The 16,977-nt window shown below is 39.3% G+C and overlaps 1 protein-coding gene across 1 annotated transcript; it reads left to right on the top strand.

The window, feature by feature from the left end:
* Positions 1 to 16,803, top strand: LOC121300646 (interleukin-21 receptor-like). Its single transcript, XM_041229281.1, has 9 exons — positions 1 to 156; positions 2,031 to 2,147; positions 3,470 to 3,578; positions 4,316 to 4,506; positions 5,182 to 5,330; positions 5,533 to 5,704; positions 6,008 to 6,098; positions 7,394 to 7,481; positions 14,639 to 16,803. The coding sequence occupies exons 2-9, from the start codon at positions 2,090 to 2,092 to the stop codon at positions 15,452 to 15,454; spliced, it is 1,674 nt and encodes a 557-aa protein (XP_041085215.1). The 5' UTR covers positions 1 to 156; positions 2,031 to 2,089; the 3' UTR covers positions 15,455 to 16,803.
* The last annotated feature ends 174 nt before the right edge of the window (positions 16,804 to 16,977 follow it).

Here is a 16,977-nt window from a genome sequence, read left to right as displayed (position 1 = left end):
ATCATTCAGTTACTCACAAGCTAATCGGTGCTGTTGAAAATAAGTTATAACACCACTGCTACTGAAACAATTGCATTTCAACACGTACTTGGAAGAAGAAGAAAAAAGAAGACAATAAATGCTGCTCCGGATTATTTTTGTCTAAATGAGGATAAGGTCGGTAACAAAGAAATGTTTTTATAAACTGATTGTGCTGGTGTCATTCAATAGATGTATGAAAATGAATACACTGTACAAGCAAGTTACATAAAATACAGATACAAATGTAATGTAAATGTTGTTTAGACCGCGGCACTATAACTGTTAAATATTTAATTATTAATATCCGGCTTATTTAACGGGCTAGAAAAAGTTTCATAAATATCAAACTTGTGTAGAGTGTAGTCTACTAAGGTGGTAATAAGTAGTTCTTATTAAATTGCAAGGAACTGCCAACTAGCAAATTCTTATCTGGAATGTTATTAATCTATACTGTTAATGGATTCATATTTTTGTCTTGTTTTTTCGTGCATAAGTGTTACCTAATATAATTATTCATGGTGCGATATTTAAAAATAAACCATGTATATTGACCACTTTGATGACTCTCATATTACTATATATGAGTTAAATAACCTGGCTATAACGGCCACTAGTCTATAAAGGCCACTTTTCCCTTGAGTGGCCCTTAAGCAAGTGAGACTGTAAATTAGTAAGTGCTGCTTAACGTCTATGTCTATAGAGCATTATTAAAATGAAGTGTTCTCAGATTCGCTGACTTTGGTAAACGGCTGTTTTATTTCAACATTGCCTACAGCCTTAGCGTCGAAAGACAAAAACTTTTTTTCAGCACCTTTTCATTAAATGAAAAATACTCAATTAAATGTATTAATCTTCCTTCTGAAGAAACACAGAAAAAAAAAGTTATCAGAAGCCGCTTTATCTCCAACTGATTTAGGGATTTTTCCATATTTGCACACGTTGACAGTACATACAGCATACATTGAGCTGGATACTTTTTTGTAAAGCATGGATAGTCTTGGGCTTTCTACTTATTTTTATACCAGCGTATTTATAAAATAATCCATCCTGTATTACTGTAGGTGAATCTTCTCAAGTGTATGAAACAGCGTTAATCAAACACATGTTCTGTACACTGGAAGGCTCTCTGAGCTGCAGTTACAATCGGCTACCAAATCTGTAACATATTACTATATTCTGTTCTATATTCTATAAATACATAGCCTACTGCTCAAGCAGTGGTGTGTAAATATAAACGGAGCCTAATGCATGTTATAATGTACCCATATATTAATTAAAACATAGTGATTAAAACATGATATGCTTACGGTAGCTTTTCTGACAACACTTGTTTCCCCCTGTTACGTTTTATTTTTGTTCTGAAACTTAACGTCAAATTTGCAATCAGTCCGTTATAACGAAACCGTTAATCACCCTCCACCCCCTTACATAAATATATTGGATGTATTTCGTCAATAAGTGTTTTGGACATAGAAAGGACAGTGAGTCTACAACTGATCTAATGTGTGCGAAGCTACTAAACAAAACCAAAAAAAGTCCAAACTACCGCAGCTTTAAAGAGCTGTGTTTATAAAGATCTTCTCCAATACTACTGCAACCTCAGTACTACAGAACGCTTCCTTTTTCAGTACTATTTCTTGACCAAACCTGAAGTGTGAAACCCAAGCGAAGCACTTTCTTCTTTCTTTGTTTTTATTGTTTCAAGAGAACCGACCCCACCTGCTTTTCAGTTTGATATCTACCACAAAGGGGAACCGTGACAGCCTGGTGAAGAAGTGAAAGGCGCTATGGAGGTGTAAACAACAACAGTACTTTCCACCTTCAATTTAGAGGACCAAAGCATGAAAATATCTATTTCTCTATGCACTAGTTAGTTCAAACACAGTTGGTTCTGTAATACTGCTCACCAGATAGACACAACCAACGTTATTCCACTTTGTGTTTGCAAGTTGTCTGGGATCTGATACTCTATGATCTCAGTTATGACTTGATTTTCTTCTGCCCTCCAGGTACATTCAGCCACATCAATGAGTTTCTAGACTTCAAAAACTATTTCCAGCTTTGCATCATGGGAGTTGTAGGACCACTCGTGTTTAAATTGCTGCTCTGTGGCCTGATTGGAAACAGTGAGTCTCCGTTTAGTTGGCATCATGACAGCTGCTTGCCGTTTGGTTGTGCTTTTGCCCCATGCCCCTTTGTGAATTGCTATGCAAATAATATATCATGCTTCTATGTGGCGCCAAGTTTTTTTTTTTTTTTTTTTTAATTATAATAATCAATAACAGGTGTTTTTTGTTTGTTTGTTTGTTTGTTATTTTGGTTTAATAAATCACGTAATTGTTCCTAGATTTTGTTTGTTTTCCTTTTTCCAGATTTAGCTTAATACATCAATGTTAACAAAATTAAACGTTTGTAAACACTGAAAACACGTATCACAAATTCAGCATTTAAAGTCAATATGACAATTAAATCTTAAAAAAAAAATCTTCAAATCTTTTTTTTTTTTTTTTACAGTTGGGGAGTCAATAGCTGACACGTTAAATCTGGGAAACAAATAAATCCTTAATTTATTTATTTATTTTTTTTTTAAATCACTGTTTTGCATCCAACATTTACGCCTAGCTAACAGATACATCCGAAATACACGATCTTTCAGGAATGTATAGTAAGTTGAAACTTTGTCGTTAGCAATTAAATCTGAAAAAATAAATCTGGATAAAACCTAATTACGTTTTTTTTGCAAAAAAAAAAAAAAATATTTGTTGTGCAAACTCGGTCTGATCAAGCTAACATGCTGAATTTGTGATACGCGCTTTCAGTGTGTTTATAAATTATATCTGAAAGTGCATATTTCAAAACTTTTAGGTATGTTTTTATGTTAACATTTATGTGTTAAGCTAAATCTAGGGGGAAATTAAAGAAGTTTAATCCGAAAAAAACACCTGGTTATATATATATATATATCAAAAGGTTAGAGAAGGAAGCACTTCTGTCTCGCGGTGGTTAAGGGTTTGGTAACAGCGCGGTAGGAAATGTGCAATGCAGTGAATCACACCCCTCAATCAAACCCACCAAGCAGACTGATCGCAGTGGTATAGAGCTGACAAAATCAGCGGTCCCATGTGCAAAAGATGTTGCGTGAAATCCCATTGAACATCATACTACATTTCACAGAGCAGATCATGGACTTTATATATCAGACCTTGCAATAGCATTTGACCTGTCCTTGATCTCACCTGGACTTACCTGTGAAAGCTTGCATTTTAGAGCGTGTATGAACACAGTGATCATCTAAGAAGCTGGAAGATTAACAAAACCGGCTTTAAAAAGAAAGTGCTCCTGCTTAGATCAGTAGATACCATGGTATTTGTTCAAAGGGCCGGTTATTAAAATCATTGGTGCAGTACGCAGCTGCAGTGGACAGTAAATGTCTTCTGATTCTTCGCAGCTACATGCTCCTGTAATGTGACGGAATGTTTCACAGACTACATAAGCTCACTGAGCTGCTTCTGCTCCTGCGCCCTCCCTTCCTCCCAGTACGAGCTGCTAACTCAGTGGTAAGTACAGAAGTCTGATGATGCCGTCGCAGGCTTGTGTTCTGCTCTTCCCTTTAAATGTCAGGCTTTCGTCATAGAGATAAACTGCTGAAAGAGCAACTTTTTTTTTTGTTTGTTTTTGCAGAATGTCATAGTGACATTTCAAAAGCGCATCATTTCAGGTCCACGCTTATTTGATTTTTAAAACCTTTTCAACGATTAAAAAAAAAAAAAAAAGATTTATTGTGGCATTTGAATGACATTAACACGAGTGAATAAATGTCGTAACGTTGCCGTGCATGCGCGCAAGGAAAGTTTTTAGTTCTCAGATTCTTCCTCATTGATTTCCACTCGTTCTGAGAATGTGTGTTGAAATTTTGATCAAGTTTTGTCTATGCCACAGTCAGTACTGTAGACATTCCCAAATACCGTACCTGCTGCACTGCGCAAGTTGTAATTGTTGGACAGTTATGTGTTACATACTGCCCCTGGTAGAATAAAAGAACAATGTGTGCTTTTTAAATAATGTTTTTGTGGATCTCCTAAAACATTTTCTAGATCCGATCTTATGCATTGTTAAAATTTAAACACTAATTGCATGCATATTTTTTTTCAATTGCGTTCGTATCCTTATAAATATTGAACAATATATATTTTTAATTAGCCATATGTATTGGTGATGCACACTTTTGCAGCTGTAAGTGTGAGAACAAGGGCTGTAACTCACCGAAGTGTTTTGTTTGCTTGTTTTTTTAAAGGGATACCGACCCGTGGACTTCAAGCTGCAAACTGCAGCCTGTTGAAAGCGATCCTGTGGCAAGGCTCTGGTGTGTTATGAGTATGGAGGATCTTTTAACAAATGAAAATTACACTGTGTGTGTGCGGAAAGTGAGCAGCGAGCAGGAGGAGGAACTGGCAGGGTGTGTCTATGTGAGCCTTGCGGAGCACAGTAAGTACAGAAAACATTCCTCCAACTCCCCAGACAAAGACAAAGTTATAACAGGGGAAAAACAATGAAAGTAGCTTGAGAATGACTTCACAGTCCAAAAAGATTATTGTAGAATAAAAAAGGGAGAGAGAGAGAGAGAGAAAGAGAGAGAGAACCTACAAGAATAGCCAATGTGAGGGTGTGTGCTGAAGACCATCCTACATTTTACAAACATGAGTAGTACTATTCATCTCTTTTCTAAGACATTGCTTTTGTAGCAAAAAAAAAAATATTAACACATACTGTAGAACCAAAAGAATTTAAGAAGCATGGAATTTGTAATTGACACTATAAAGGCCTATGTCCTTACAAAGAATGCAGGCCTGACGTGGGACTAACGTATAGCACAAGACTTTCATAGATGGATTAGGGCACCATCCCCCAGAGCTGGTCTGTCAGACCAGGGCTGGTTTCGTTTTTATGTTTTCGCACCTGTAAAATTTAAGTGACTCTTCCAGAAAGATAACTGTGGTTAACGCCTCAGCCTTGCTACCTCGTCATCTAGGCAGACTGACTCAAAAGAAGCTCTTTTTTTAATCCTGATTCAGAGTTTTCACAAAGCTGTCTACAGTATGAATCCTGACGGCTGCTTTGTCCAAGTCCGTCTCACCATTTGTTATGTGTTTCGTTTGACAGTAAAACCCCCGCCACCTTTTAACCTTCGACCAACAAGTGACAGCAAGGGTTACAACATCTCCTGGGAGATGATCTACACTGAGGATGATTTCCTCAGCGGTAATCTGGAATACGAGGTGCGCTACAAGCAGACGGAGCAGTCATGGGAGGTAGGAACGGTTTTCATTGTCAGCTTGGGCATGTGAGACCAGGAGAGCGTTCCAGGCTCCTGCTGAGATGAGGGAATGTGGCAGGAATGGAAATGGAATGCCAAATTCAATTAATGTTGCATTGATTTCACACCTTTTGGTGTCAGTATCAGTTTATGCACTGCGCAGTCAGGTCCATTGAAAAGCTTTTCTTTTTCCACAGAGCCAAACTAAAAAACATTTCGGGGAGGACCAGAGAAACATATTCCTCCCCTTAGACAAACTGGAGGACTGCGCGATTTATGTTGCTGAAGCCCGAGCCGGACCCAGAAAAAGCAGTGAATATACTGGTTCCTGGAGCGAGTGGAGTCTACCGGTCACCTGGAAGACTCAGTGTAAGTGTGTATCGAGGTGACCTCTGTTCCGTCAGCCCCCCTTCGAGGAGGTGACCCAGCAGGTCCTGTCACTGCGCGCTGCAGCCTGTATGTTCTCACACTGCGGCCCTGAACCTTAAACCCCCCGGGGGCAAGTTACAAAACTATTCCAATTCACTTCTGTTCATTGTGCACACTACTGGTGCAGGTAGAAATCTCCTGATGGGTATTTATAGGGAGGGGTGGATAGGGGCTTCTCTCATACAGCAATATATTGAAAATCCTACAAGCACCAATGTCTCTTCTTCATTTGATTCTTCACAGGTAAAGGCAGGCCGCTGTACGAGATCTACGCACCGATGGCTCTGGTGGTGGTGTCGCTTATTGTGGGGCTCTCAGTCAGAATTAGAACAAAGTAAGCACTGGGGTTATAAAATAATACCAGAGAGTCTGTCTGTCTGTCATCATGGTTACAAACAGACCAGACACTTTAACAGACTCAAGAGGGAATAGTGCAGTGTCCTGAGGGGCCGATGCTGGGATCGCCTGGAATGGAATCAGCCCAGATCTTAACCACAGTACAAAAGAGCCTCTTCCTGCTAATGAAATTGAGCCAAAGACACTACAAGTATCCCATCTCTATCTATACACTTTATGGAAATATTGTGCCCTGGCAGCGGCAACATCATTTTGTAACATTATTGACATTAATATAGTTTTCAGCATAAAGATCATACCGGATGTGTGGTTACAATGACAATAAGTTAGCTATGCATTGCTCTGGTCCCTTATATATGAGTAGGCACATACTTTCTTTGCAATACCTCCTACATTTGAAAACCACAAACCTTGCAAGTCATATAATAAAGTATCTATGTGAACAAAAACAAAATGTAAGCATATTAATACAGGAAATTAGCTTTGAGTCCTGTCTTAGTGGTATTATATGCAAGCCTTGTACAGTTTACAAAATCTAGTCTATATAATACCAAAGCTTTGTCTGTTTCAAACAGTGCAGGATTTTGTTGAGGTGAGTGCCCAAAGCTAACCAGCTTTCTGGGAATCGCTCTTCATAGACTTGAGCACTGCTGTTACAGAGAAGCAGTCATATCAAAGCTGTTTGTGGAGAGCAAGGAGGGGGAAGTTAAAGCTCTTTCTGATTCATTGCTTTGCTGCTGATGCTGAGACTGCAGAGGGCTTTTTCCCAGAAGTAAATGAAAGTCTGAAGGGCCTCAACACACTCTCACACTCTTAGAAAAAAAAGAAAAGAAACAGTTACTAGGGGTGTGCAGTTACTCAGTACCTGTGCTCAGAATTGCTTTTCTTGCAGGTACTCAATCAATCCATGTATTAACAGTTTACATAACTCAGTTTACAATTGAGTACTAACCAATGGCAGTTCACCTCCGTGTTTTCAGAGCTGATCGGAAGATGATTTTCCTGACATTTTCACTGCCGCTCTGCTGCACCAAGGCCAGTTTATGTCAGTGACCCGGCTGAGAAATTCAGTTCATTTCTAGAGTTCCCCTTGGATGCTGACAAACAAGTATTGATGAATGACTGGACCAGTTTGATACTGGAGACCTGTGCTGGCTGTGCATGCACAAAGTGATTAGGCTAAACTCAGTTCTGTGATTCAGTCTTTGGCTCTGCTCATTAACAGTGACAGGGGTGTCTGGACTTATTTCTTATTTCTGTTTTCTCTGACAGAGGGCTGCAGAAGACGCTGTGTGGCCTCATCCCCAGCCCGGAGGATTTCTTCAAGCCACTCAATGTTCTTCACTCAGGGGACTTCAAGGTATCGACACTGGTATCTCACTGCATGACTCATTGCTTTCAGAGGTCTGCATGGTGGAGCGTTTCACAGACAGAACGGAAGAGGGGAAATTGTAGACGGGACATTTTCACCACAGAGCGTGCGTCACTCTTCTGTGAAGAGGTTTAACTTTGGCTATCAGCTCAGTGCTCAGTGGAAAATACCATGAGCAGCGTCTCTAGCGTACATGTTGTTAAGTTTAGCTCTGGTGGGCTATTTTTAGATTTTTTTTTTCTATTTAGGGGTATTTTTTTTCAATATTCCAAAGGTTATTATTCTAAATGGGCTGGAGATAACTGTTTGTTATCAGTGAGGTTAGTTAACTGTGCTGGGTGACACTGGCAGTAAAGGCTGCAATTATATTTGCATTACAGCGCAAAAATTATATTTGTATATTAAAGAAAACTTGTAAAGGAAAAGAGTTCTATTAACAAATGGGTCTTTTTGTTGTTTTAGACCCATATTGTATCTCTTTCTGTTCCAGTCATCTCATGCTGGTGACGTTTAAAATCTTTAACCCTTAAATGACTTTACAGCACCACTGCAGCCTCTCAAAAACAAGTGTAAAATAATAATTAACCTGCTGCCCCCCGCCCCCCCCCCCCCCCCCCCCCCCCCCCCCCCCCGCAATGCTCTGACGCTGCACGTACGTTATGTAATAATTCTGGATGTAGTAATTATTACAGCCACTAGAGGGGGTGATAGACCTGATGCAGAGAGCTATAGCGCGGCTGCTCGGGTGCAGTGAATCTGTGGACCTAAACAACGACAAGTGTGCTATATACTTAAAATAACTCTGATCTTGAAGTGCTGTTGAAACACTCATATCAGAAGAAACGTTTTGCCTGTCTGATGTGCAGTAGATCTCATTGGCCTGAAAGTGTGAGTCGAAATGCATGACAGATAAGCTTTCAGAGTGATTTAATCAGCTATAATCACTTTGTCCACAAGGGGGCTTAAAGCTCTGTAACTCCTATTGCTTTACGGCTGTGTTGGTGCCGTGCTTTCCGCCTCTGCTTACAGCTTCTTAAATACAACATATAGCACAATATTTACTAATTTAATTGCCTGCTTCAATAAGACTGAACTGTGCTGGGAGACCTAGTAAAAAAGGGTGTGGCACCATGAACTGACCATAGACAATGGAGAACCCATCAAAAGCTTTAGAGGTATTTCTGTCAATGTAAAAATCTTAAGCTGTCCGTATGACTGCCGATATAACTGATTAAAAGTCAGTATTAAATTAATGGTGAAAAACTAAAACAGACGCCGCTACATGCAAAACATTGCTATTCTCAAGATGAGAAAAACAAGATCCTGAAGCAAGAATCCCCTCACTTTGTAGGAGTCATCATTTTTTGTTTGAAAGTGACACAAACAAGACAACCCATACACACCATGCTCAACACACATGCCCTTCTGAACTGCGAACAGCACAGTGTGCGCTTACTTCCTCAGTGCAGCAAAATGTCCCTGCTTCCTGTACCTGCATCTCTTCCTGGCTTTGAAAAATGCACACAACGCGTTTAAGATTGTTTGTTCAGTATTTTTGTGATGGGTCTTACTGTATTTAAAGCAGCTGTGGTACAGTTTAAAGTTTCCTGCCTCTCATTTAATACCATGATTAAGCACCAGTAGAACCATTAGCAGTCATCATTTATTTTCTTTGTGAGGATTCAAAACTTTATTTTTCAATTGATTCCAGAGTATAAGAAAAACAGAGCTATGAAAAAGCAATTGGGTATGAAGTGGTTAACCAGTGCGTGTTCTTCCATGCAGTCGTTACAGTCCACATGCAATTCCACGTGTCCTCCAGTCTCCTTGATACATGGCTCTGGTTGTTGCTGTGCACAGCATCCTTCTTGAACAACAGCCTTACATGCTGAAACAAGCAAAGCTCTATCTAAACAAGGGCATGTGTTTATGAACTTAAGGAAATTTACGAGCGAAAGGAGGTAATTTAGCCCATCAGTGCTTGCCCGGCTCCTAGTAGCTGGTTGATCTCAAAACTTTGTTAAGTAGCAATGATTCAGCAACACTAACCCATTCCATACCCTCGCAGTAAAAAGGTGTCTCCTAAACTGTCTCTGCTTGTGTGGCCTCTGATCCTGGTTTCTGTGCTGCTCTGAAAGTACTGGCTTGGTTTAACTTTGTCAGCTCCTTTTAAGATTGTAAAGACCAGTTTCATTGTTGCAAGTGTTGACCATCTCAATTTCTCGAATTGACCCCGGGGATAGGGGCACCAATTTCAAACCTGGAGATTATGTGAAATTATATTTGGTAAGCTTTAGTGGGATAGAACTTGTTTTTGTGCAGCTGTGCGCATGTCTTTGTGATCTTTTCTGAGATTACAGCAGTATTTATCAGTCAAGGTTGCTAGTACTTGTAAAAACAACAATCTCTTTTGTAGATTTGAATACAGAGATAAAGAGTGTTTGGCGGAAATACACTTTATCTTTATCTTACAAAGCGTGTAAACACCAAAATGGCAAGCAAAAGCTAATGTCCCCAGTGGATGCAAACCCAATAGAGACAGGAGGAAGGTTAAATGTAGACACACAACATTTTAAAAGGCTAGTGCTGCATTCAGCCGGGTATACATAGAAATACATCAATAGCTGCGTTGTTTTTTAAATGTACCGAACACTGCAATAATATAATATAATATGTATAATATAAAACAAATGCAACTCTCTTTATAAGTGTTTACTGTGGTATACCAAGCCAAAAGCACAGCATAGTAAACAGTTTGTTTGTGCATAAGACAAACAGGTCTGCAATGCAAAAGCATGAAGCAAACTTCCTGTCTCTGCTTGCTCATCCTTAATCAGCCCCTTTAGTGCTGCAATTCAATAAATAATAAAGGCAGCCCCTGTGCCGGGTCGGGTGGTACAGTGAGTCAGTGCATTAGGAGTCAGCTTTCCACAGCATCACCCAGTCTGGTAAAAGTGGTGCTAGTGATCATATTTGCAGGCAGTCTGATTACGAGGTCAAGTGCTAAAATAAAAGTCTCGGATGTTTAAAATTAAGAAAAAAAAAAAACAAAAAAAAACCCAACATTTAGTCTCTGACTTGATCTGTTCTGACTCTGCATTCTTTTCACATGTATATGTGACATACAGCACCATAAAAGACAAAGACCGACAGCTGGCTCAAATTGGATTCTTATTTCTGTACTGAAGAAGATTGTTTTGGTCTGTACCGTTCAGGAGCAGTATAGGAGTATTAATACAAGCACAGTGGGAAGGTTGGTTATAGGTCTTGGTGATATTATAGCTGATGCTTTTCTGTCTACATCCGATACAACAAGCAGAATACTTCTGAACTTCAGATAAACCGACACGCGTATATAAAAAAACACTGCAACCTCAGAGTGTGAGGTGTCCGTCGAAGCGATTTTAAAAAAAATGCTGCTTCTACCTATTCGTTCTTCTTTATTACTTAACAGGTTGTCAGCTTTAACTTAAGAGTAATTTAGATAGTTTTATTTATTATAAAACACAGCCCTCTTCACAAAACTCCCAGGACTCTTTAATGGTTTGTTTGTAGAAATCTGGCTTGTAACAAGATTCCTGTGAGCCCTGTCGGGAGTGGGGTTAGGAACTAAAAGGGTGGCTTGCACGTTGGATTCATGTACTGTATACTTCTTATACACTGAAATGTAATTACTAAGAAGTTACTGTGTAGCACAGACTGTTTCATTATTTGTCGGTCAGTCCTGATGGAAACACTTAAGTCTTTTTCTGGTTTATTGATGCTAGAGGAACAGATGCTGTAGCTGAGCTCCAGTTTTCGTCTGAGTGGAGTAAAACCGCTGTTGTCAATAACGAATGGGGTGAGGTTGCACAAAAGACTTTGAAATGTACTTAGTGTTCCAGAGATGCTAAAAGATACAGCAGATTATATCAGCAAATGAAACGCTATGAGAACAAAGGAAAAGGGTGACAGCTAATGTTTTGATACCACACAACGAACACAGTGTTGTTGTTGACACAGGCGTTTGTAACATTGGAATTGCTTATGTGCTTATTTACTCAATCATAATGTCTGATCAAAACCAAAGTACCTTCTTAATCTTGTAGACAGACAACAGGAGTACTTTTCAATTAGGATAGTTTTATTTTTAGTCAGATTTTACAGAAATTGCTGTAACATGAAATAAACAGGCAAGTTTAATTTTGTGTGAACTAACAATCTGAGTAACCACACACTTCACAGGTATCGATAATGAGACCATGGATCTCATACCTTATGTCTCTGTTATCTAGCACAATATTTACTTCTTAATGCTTTTGAAAAACATCACAGCAAAAATGTCATCCTAACGTCCAACGTGGCTAAATCATGACTTTCAGAAGTGAACGGCTATTAACTTTTAAAAAGGTGCGACATTTTAGGCTTATTTTTCATAGCCAATTTTACTGCAGTAAATGTCTTTGGCAGAAGAGCAGGCCAGCAGTTTAATAAGAACATAAGAACATAAGAACATAAGAAAGTTTACAAACGAGGGGAGGCCATTCGGCCCATCTTGCTCGTTTGGTTGTTAGTAGCTTATTGATTCCAGAATCTCATCAAGCAGCTTCTTGAAGGATCCCAGGGTGTCAGCTTCAACAACATTACTGGGGAGTTGATTCCAGACCCTCACAATTCTCTGTGTAAAAACGTGCCTCCTATTTTCTGTTCTGAATGCCCCTTTGTCTAATCTCCATTTGTGACCCCTGGTCCTTGTTTCTTTTTTCAGGCTGAAAAAGTCCCTTGGGTCGACATTGTCAATACCTTTTAGAATTTTGAATGCTTGAATTAGGTCGCCACGTAGTCTTCTTTGTTCAAGACTGAACAGATTCAATTCTTTTAGCCTGTCTGCATATGACATGCCTTTTAAGCCCGGAATAATTCTGGTCGCTCTTCTTTGCACTCTTTCTAGAGCAGCAATATCTTTTTTATAGCGAGGTGACCAGAACTGCACACAATATTCAAGATGAGGTCTTACTAGTGCATTGTACAGTTTTAACATTACTTCCCTTGATTTAAATTCAACACTTTTCACAATGTATCCGAGCATCTTGTTAGCCTTTTTTTTAGCTTTCCCACATTGTCTAGAAGAAGACATTTCAACAAAAAGTCAACGAAAACTCGTAGGTCTTTTTCATAGACTCCTTCTCCAATTTCAGTATCTCCCATATGATATTTATATTGTACATTTTTATTTCCTGTGTGCAGTACCTTACACTTTTCTCTATTAAATGTAATTTGCCATGTGTCTGCCCAGTTCTGAATCTTGTCTAGATCATTTTGAATGACCTTTGCTGCTACAACAGTGTTTGCCACTCCTCCTACTTTTGTGTCGTCTGCAAATTTAACAAGTTTGCTTACTATACCAGAATCTAAATCATTAATGTAGATTAGGAATAGCAGAGGACCTAATACTGATCCCTGTGGTACACCACTGGTTACCACACTCCATTCTAAGGATTTTCCTCTAATCAGTACTTTCTGTTTTCTACATGTTAATCACCTCCTAATCCATGTACATGTGTTTCCTTGAATCCCAACTGCGTTCAGTTTGAGAATTAATCTTTTGTGCGGGACTTTGTCAAAAGCTTTCTGGAAATCTAAATAAACCATGTCATATGCTTTGCAATTATCCATTATCGATGTTGCATCCTCAAAAAAATCAAGCAAGTTAGTTAGACATGATTTCCCTTTCCTAAAACCATGTTGACTGTCTCCCAGGACCCTGTTACCATATAGGTAATTTTCCATTTTGGATCTTATTATAGTTTCCATAAGTTTGCATATAATAGAAGTCAGGCTTACTGGTCTGTAGTTACCTGGTTCAGTTTTGTTTCCCTTTTTGTGGATCGGTATTACGTTTGCAATTTTCCAGTCTGTCGGTACCACCCCTGTGTCAAGAGACTGCTGCATGATCTTGGTTAGCGGTTTGTAAATTACTTCTTTCATTTCTTTGAGTACTACTGGGAGGATCTCATCCGGCCCAGGGGATTTGTTTATTTTAAGAGCTCCTAGTCCCTTTAACACTTCTGCCTCAGTTATGCTAAAGTTATTTAAAACTGGATAGGAACTGGATGACATGTGGGGCATGTTGTCAGTATCTTTCTTTGTAAAAACTTGTGAAAAGTAATCATTTAATATATTAGATTTTTTTTTTTCTTCATCTACGATTTTGCCATTTGTATCTCTTAAACATTTACTCTCCTCTTTGAATGTTCTCTTGCTGTTGTAATATTGGAAAAACATTTTGGAATTGGTTTTAGCTCCCTTAGCAATATTCATGTGTACTCTTTCTGCGTACTTTCTTTTTGGTCCTTTTTTAATGCTCTGTAAAGTGCCTTTTTTCGCTGAAATTTTTTTTTAATTGATCTATTAAACCATTTTGGCAATTTAGTTTTACGTTTAGATTTGTCTACTTTAAGGATGTAATTGTTTTGCGCCTCTAGTACTACATTTTTGAAGAACAACCATCCTTCTTCTGTGGGTGTTTTCTCTATTTTACTCCAATCTACTTCTGTTAGACTCTGTTTCATACCTTCATAGTTTGCTTTTCTAAAATTGTAAACCTTAGCTTTAGTCAGTACTTTTGGGGTTTTAAAAAACACTTCAAATGAGACCATGTTGTGGTCTGAGTTTGCCAGTGGTTCTCTGACCTATGTTTTACTTATTCTGTCTTCGTTATTTGAAAAGGCTAAATCAAGGCATGCCTCCCCTCTAGTTGGTGGCTTGACAAATTGTGTTAGGAAGCAGTCATTTGTCATTTCCACCATTTCAATTTCATCCTTCCTGCTACCCACCGGGTTTTCCCATTTTATATGGGGGAAGTTGAAATCCCCCATTAGTATGGCTTCTCCTTTGCTACACGCATTTCTAATGTCATTGTATATAATCAATTGAATGTGTGACCATCAAGACAAGGCAGTTAAACCAAGCATGGAAACAGAGAACTGTTGACATAAATTTCTATTCAAAGAAGCCATTAATCTTTAGGACCCTAATTGACACTTGCTATTATTTATAGATAGGCATGTATGTTTCATTAATCTATGAATAAATAATAAATAATATCAAAGCAAAAAGAAAAAGGTGTCCATCATAAATGTTTGTGTATTTGTGCTTTGTTTCAGAGCTGGGTCGGCCCTGTCTACACATTTTCAGCGTTCGACTTTGCTGAGAAGAACATGACAATTCCTGTCGTATGTGTCCAGCAGGACGTCCAGAAGAAGCTGCACGAGATTGAGGAGGAGAGCTCAGGCAAGCACTCAACGGGACAGGGCAGGCTCAGGGACTCCAAACTCTATTTCTCCAGTGGAAGCATCACGACTGACCAGAGGGACAAATCCACGGGCCACATTTCTATCGACACGGTTACGGTCTCTGACGAAGACGGGCTATGCTGTCCTCAGTATCATGAGTCCGAACAGGAAGGATACAGGGCCGGCCGGGGGAGTGGCATCAGCTTGGACTACCCATCTGCTGGGGATCTAGATAGCTCCAGCAGCTCCGAGGAGGACGGTCTCCTGGGTAGCAGGAGGGATGGCATGGTCATCTCGTCCGGCTGCGTGTCAGTGGATCAAAGGAGAAGCCACGAGGCAACGAACTCGATGCAGTCGCCAACTCTGGGGCAACTTTTTGACTCCCATGATTGGGAGCCCGAGTCTGGAAACCTGTACCCTCGGCGCGACGCGGAGAGCCTCTCGCTTGATTCTTTTGCCTCCAACGTTCGATCTGAAGAGGAGTACGGCTACCCAAGAATAGACCTGGACACTATTGACAGTGGGTTCTTGGAATCGGACTGCAGCAGTCCAGTAGAGTCTGATTTTGACAGCAAGGGCCAAGTGAATTGCCCCATTTTAATTGACGAAGACCACTCAACGAACTATGTGAAACAGTGGGTTGCGTACACGGACACGACATCAGACGAAGACTGTTCTACCAGTTAAAGCAGGATAACAGTCTTTCATTTTCAAAACAGCATCTCGTGGTGAAGAGATTCCAATGGCTTCACTCTTGAATTGTCTCTTGGGTAGTCCTGTTTCTGAACATGGTGGTTCATGGTGTACCAGTGACAGTAAATAGGCCACAGACAAGCTACAAGTACTACCTTGAACCTGAGTGTTTTATTTGATTACACTTGGATTTTATTGCCATGGTCATGAACTTGAACAATGGACTTATCATGGACAGAATTACAGTAAGAGAACAGTGAAGACTGTTGATACCCTAGAATGACTCTGCCTGACCATAAAAACAAAGAGAGCATCATGCTCTGGGTATTATAATGATCACAGTACTGTCTGCCGTATGTGCCAGCTATAGGCATTCAAGAAAACTAGCATTGTCTGTCAGATTTACTTTATGAACAACATGCTCATTACTTAGTTTTACAAAGAATCAACATCAACACAAGTTTACAGGAGTATAAAATGGAGTTTTTAGAAGCGAATGAGCGCTAGGCTTTCTGACTCGACTGCAGATAATGCATTACTTGTAATCTGGTGTCTCTGTATAGGTTGCATTTATAGTTTTTTTCTTTTTTTAACTGTAAACCACAGATGTTTTCCATGGTAAATTTTCACAGTAAATTAACATTGTTACTGCTGTGCATTTACCAATCTTTACATTGCCACCCTGTGCTTTACCAGTCCTTTACTGTATGTTGCTGCACTTTCAAATGCATTTACTTTCGTACTGTTTATACTGTAGTAAAATCTTCAATGGGTAATAACAGCCATGAATGCAGTTTTAACTTCTTTGTGGATATTAATATAAGTTCTGCAGCAGTTGATGTACACTGACATGAACAAACTTTCATATTACACTAGAAAAAAAAGAGAAATGTTGTCGTACAGTAGCTGTGAATGATGTGAATGAAACTTCGTCTGGAGGTCTCTTAGTCCCTCATGAGTACTGTACAAGGTCAACGTCAGTTCTGAAGTGTAAGGAGCGTCGCTCACTCTGCAGCAGGTCGGCTTGGCGATTGACACTTTGGCATGCAACTGTTTGTTCAGAAAGCTCTAGACAGTTGTAGTTGTAATGTAGTCGGATATAGTGTATCCTTTGCATTCAAAATACATGCATTTGATCAGATTTTAATTGAAAAACACTGAGTTCTTTTTTTTTTTCAATGCACACGTCAGTCCACATATCTGTTATGAAATGTTGATAATGATGCATATTACGAGTTGTGAACGTACTGTATACTACATTTGTATTTTAAGAAACACCCTTGTAGTCTACTATATTAATCTTAAGAATTAAGTGCAATGCCTTCTCATTTGTATAATGTCAATAAAAGTGGAATTGAGATGAAGTATGTCTTTGAAGTATTTTGAAACTCTTGATAAATAATGCAGGAAGTGGATCCCTCCAGGATAAGTACAAACGTTAGAAATCCTGAAAATGACTGATAAGTTTCTGCAAGACCAGGGTCCTCCCAGACTGAGCAGCAGCACCACTCTCCCAT

The sequence above is a fragment of the Polyodon spathula genome, chromosome 26 (assembly GCF_017654505.1).
Source record: "Polyodon spathula isolate WHYD16114869_AA chromosome 26, ASM1765450v1, whole genome shotgun sequence".
NCBI classification, from domain to species: Eukaryota; Metazoa; Chordata; class Actinopteri; order Acipenseriformes; family Polyodontidae; genus Polyodon; species Polyodon spathula.
The sequence above is the reverse complement of the archived record's forward strand: the minus strand, read 5'-3'. Positions and strand labels throughout refer to the sequence as shown.

What these genes read in the sequence shown, in the direction of transcription:
- LOC121300646 (XM_041229281.1), top strand. Translation starts at nt 2,090, where the DNA reads ATGGGAGTTGTAGGACCACTCGTGTTTAAATTGCTGCTCTGTGGCCTG. An exon ending in TACGAGCTGCTAACTCAGTG is followed by an intron (nt 3,579 to 4,315) that starts GTAAGTACAGAA and finishes GTTTTTTTAAAG; the next exon opens with GGATACCGACCCGTGGACTT. An exon ending in TTCACTCAGGGGACTTCAAG is followed by an intron (nt 7,482 to 14,638) that starts GTATCGACACTG and finishes GCTTTGTTTCAG; the next exon opens with AGCTGGGTCGGCCCTGTCTA.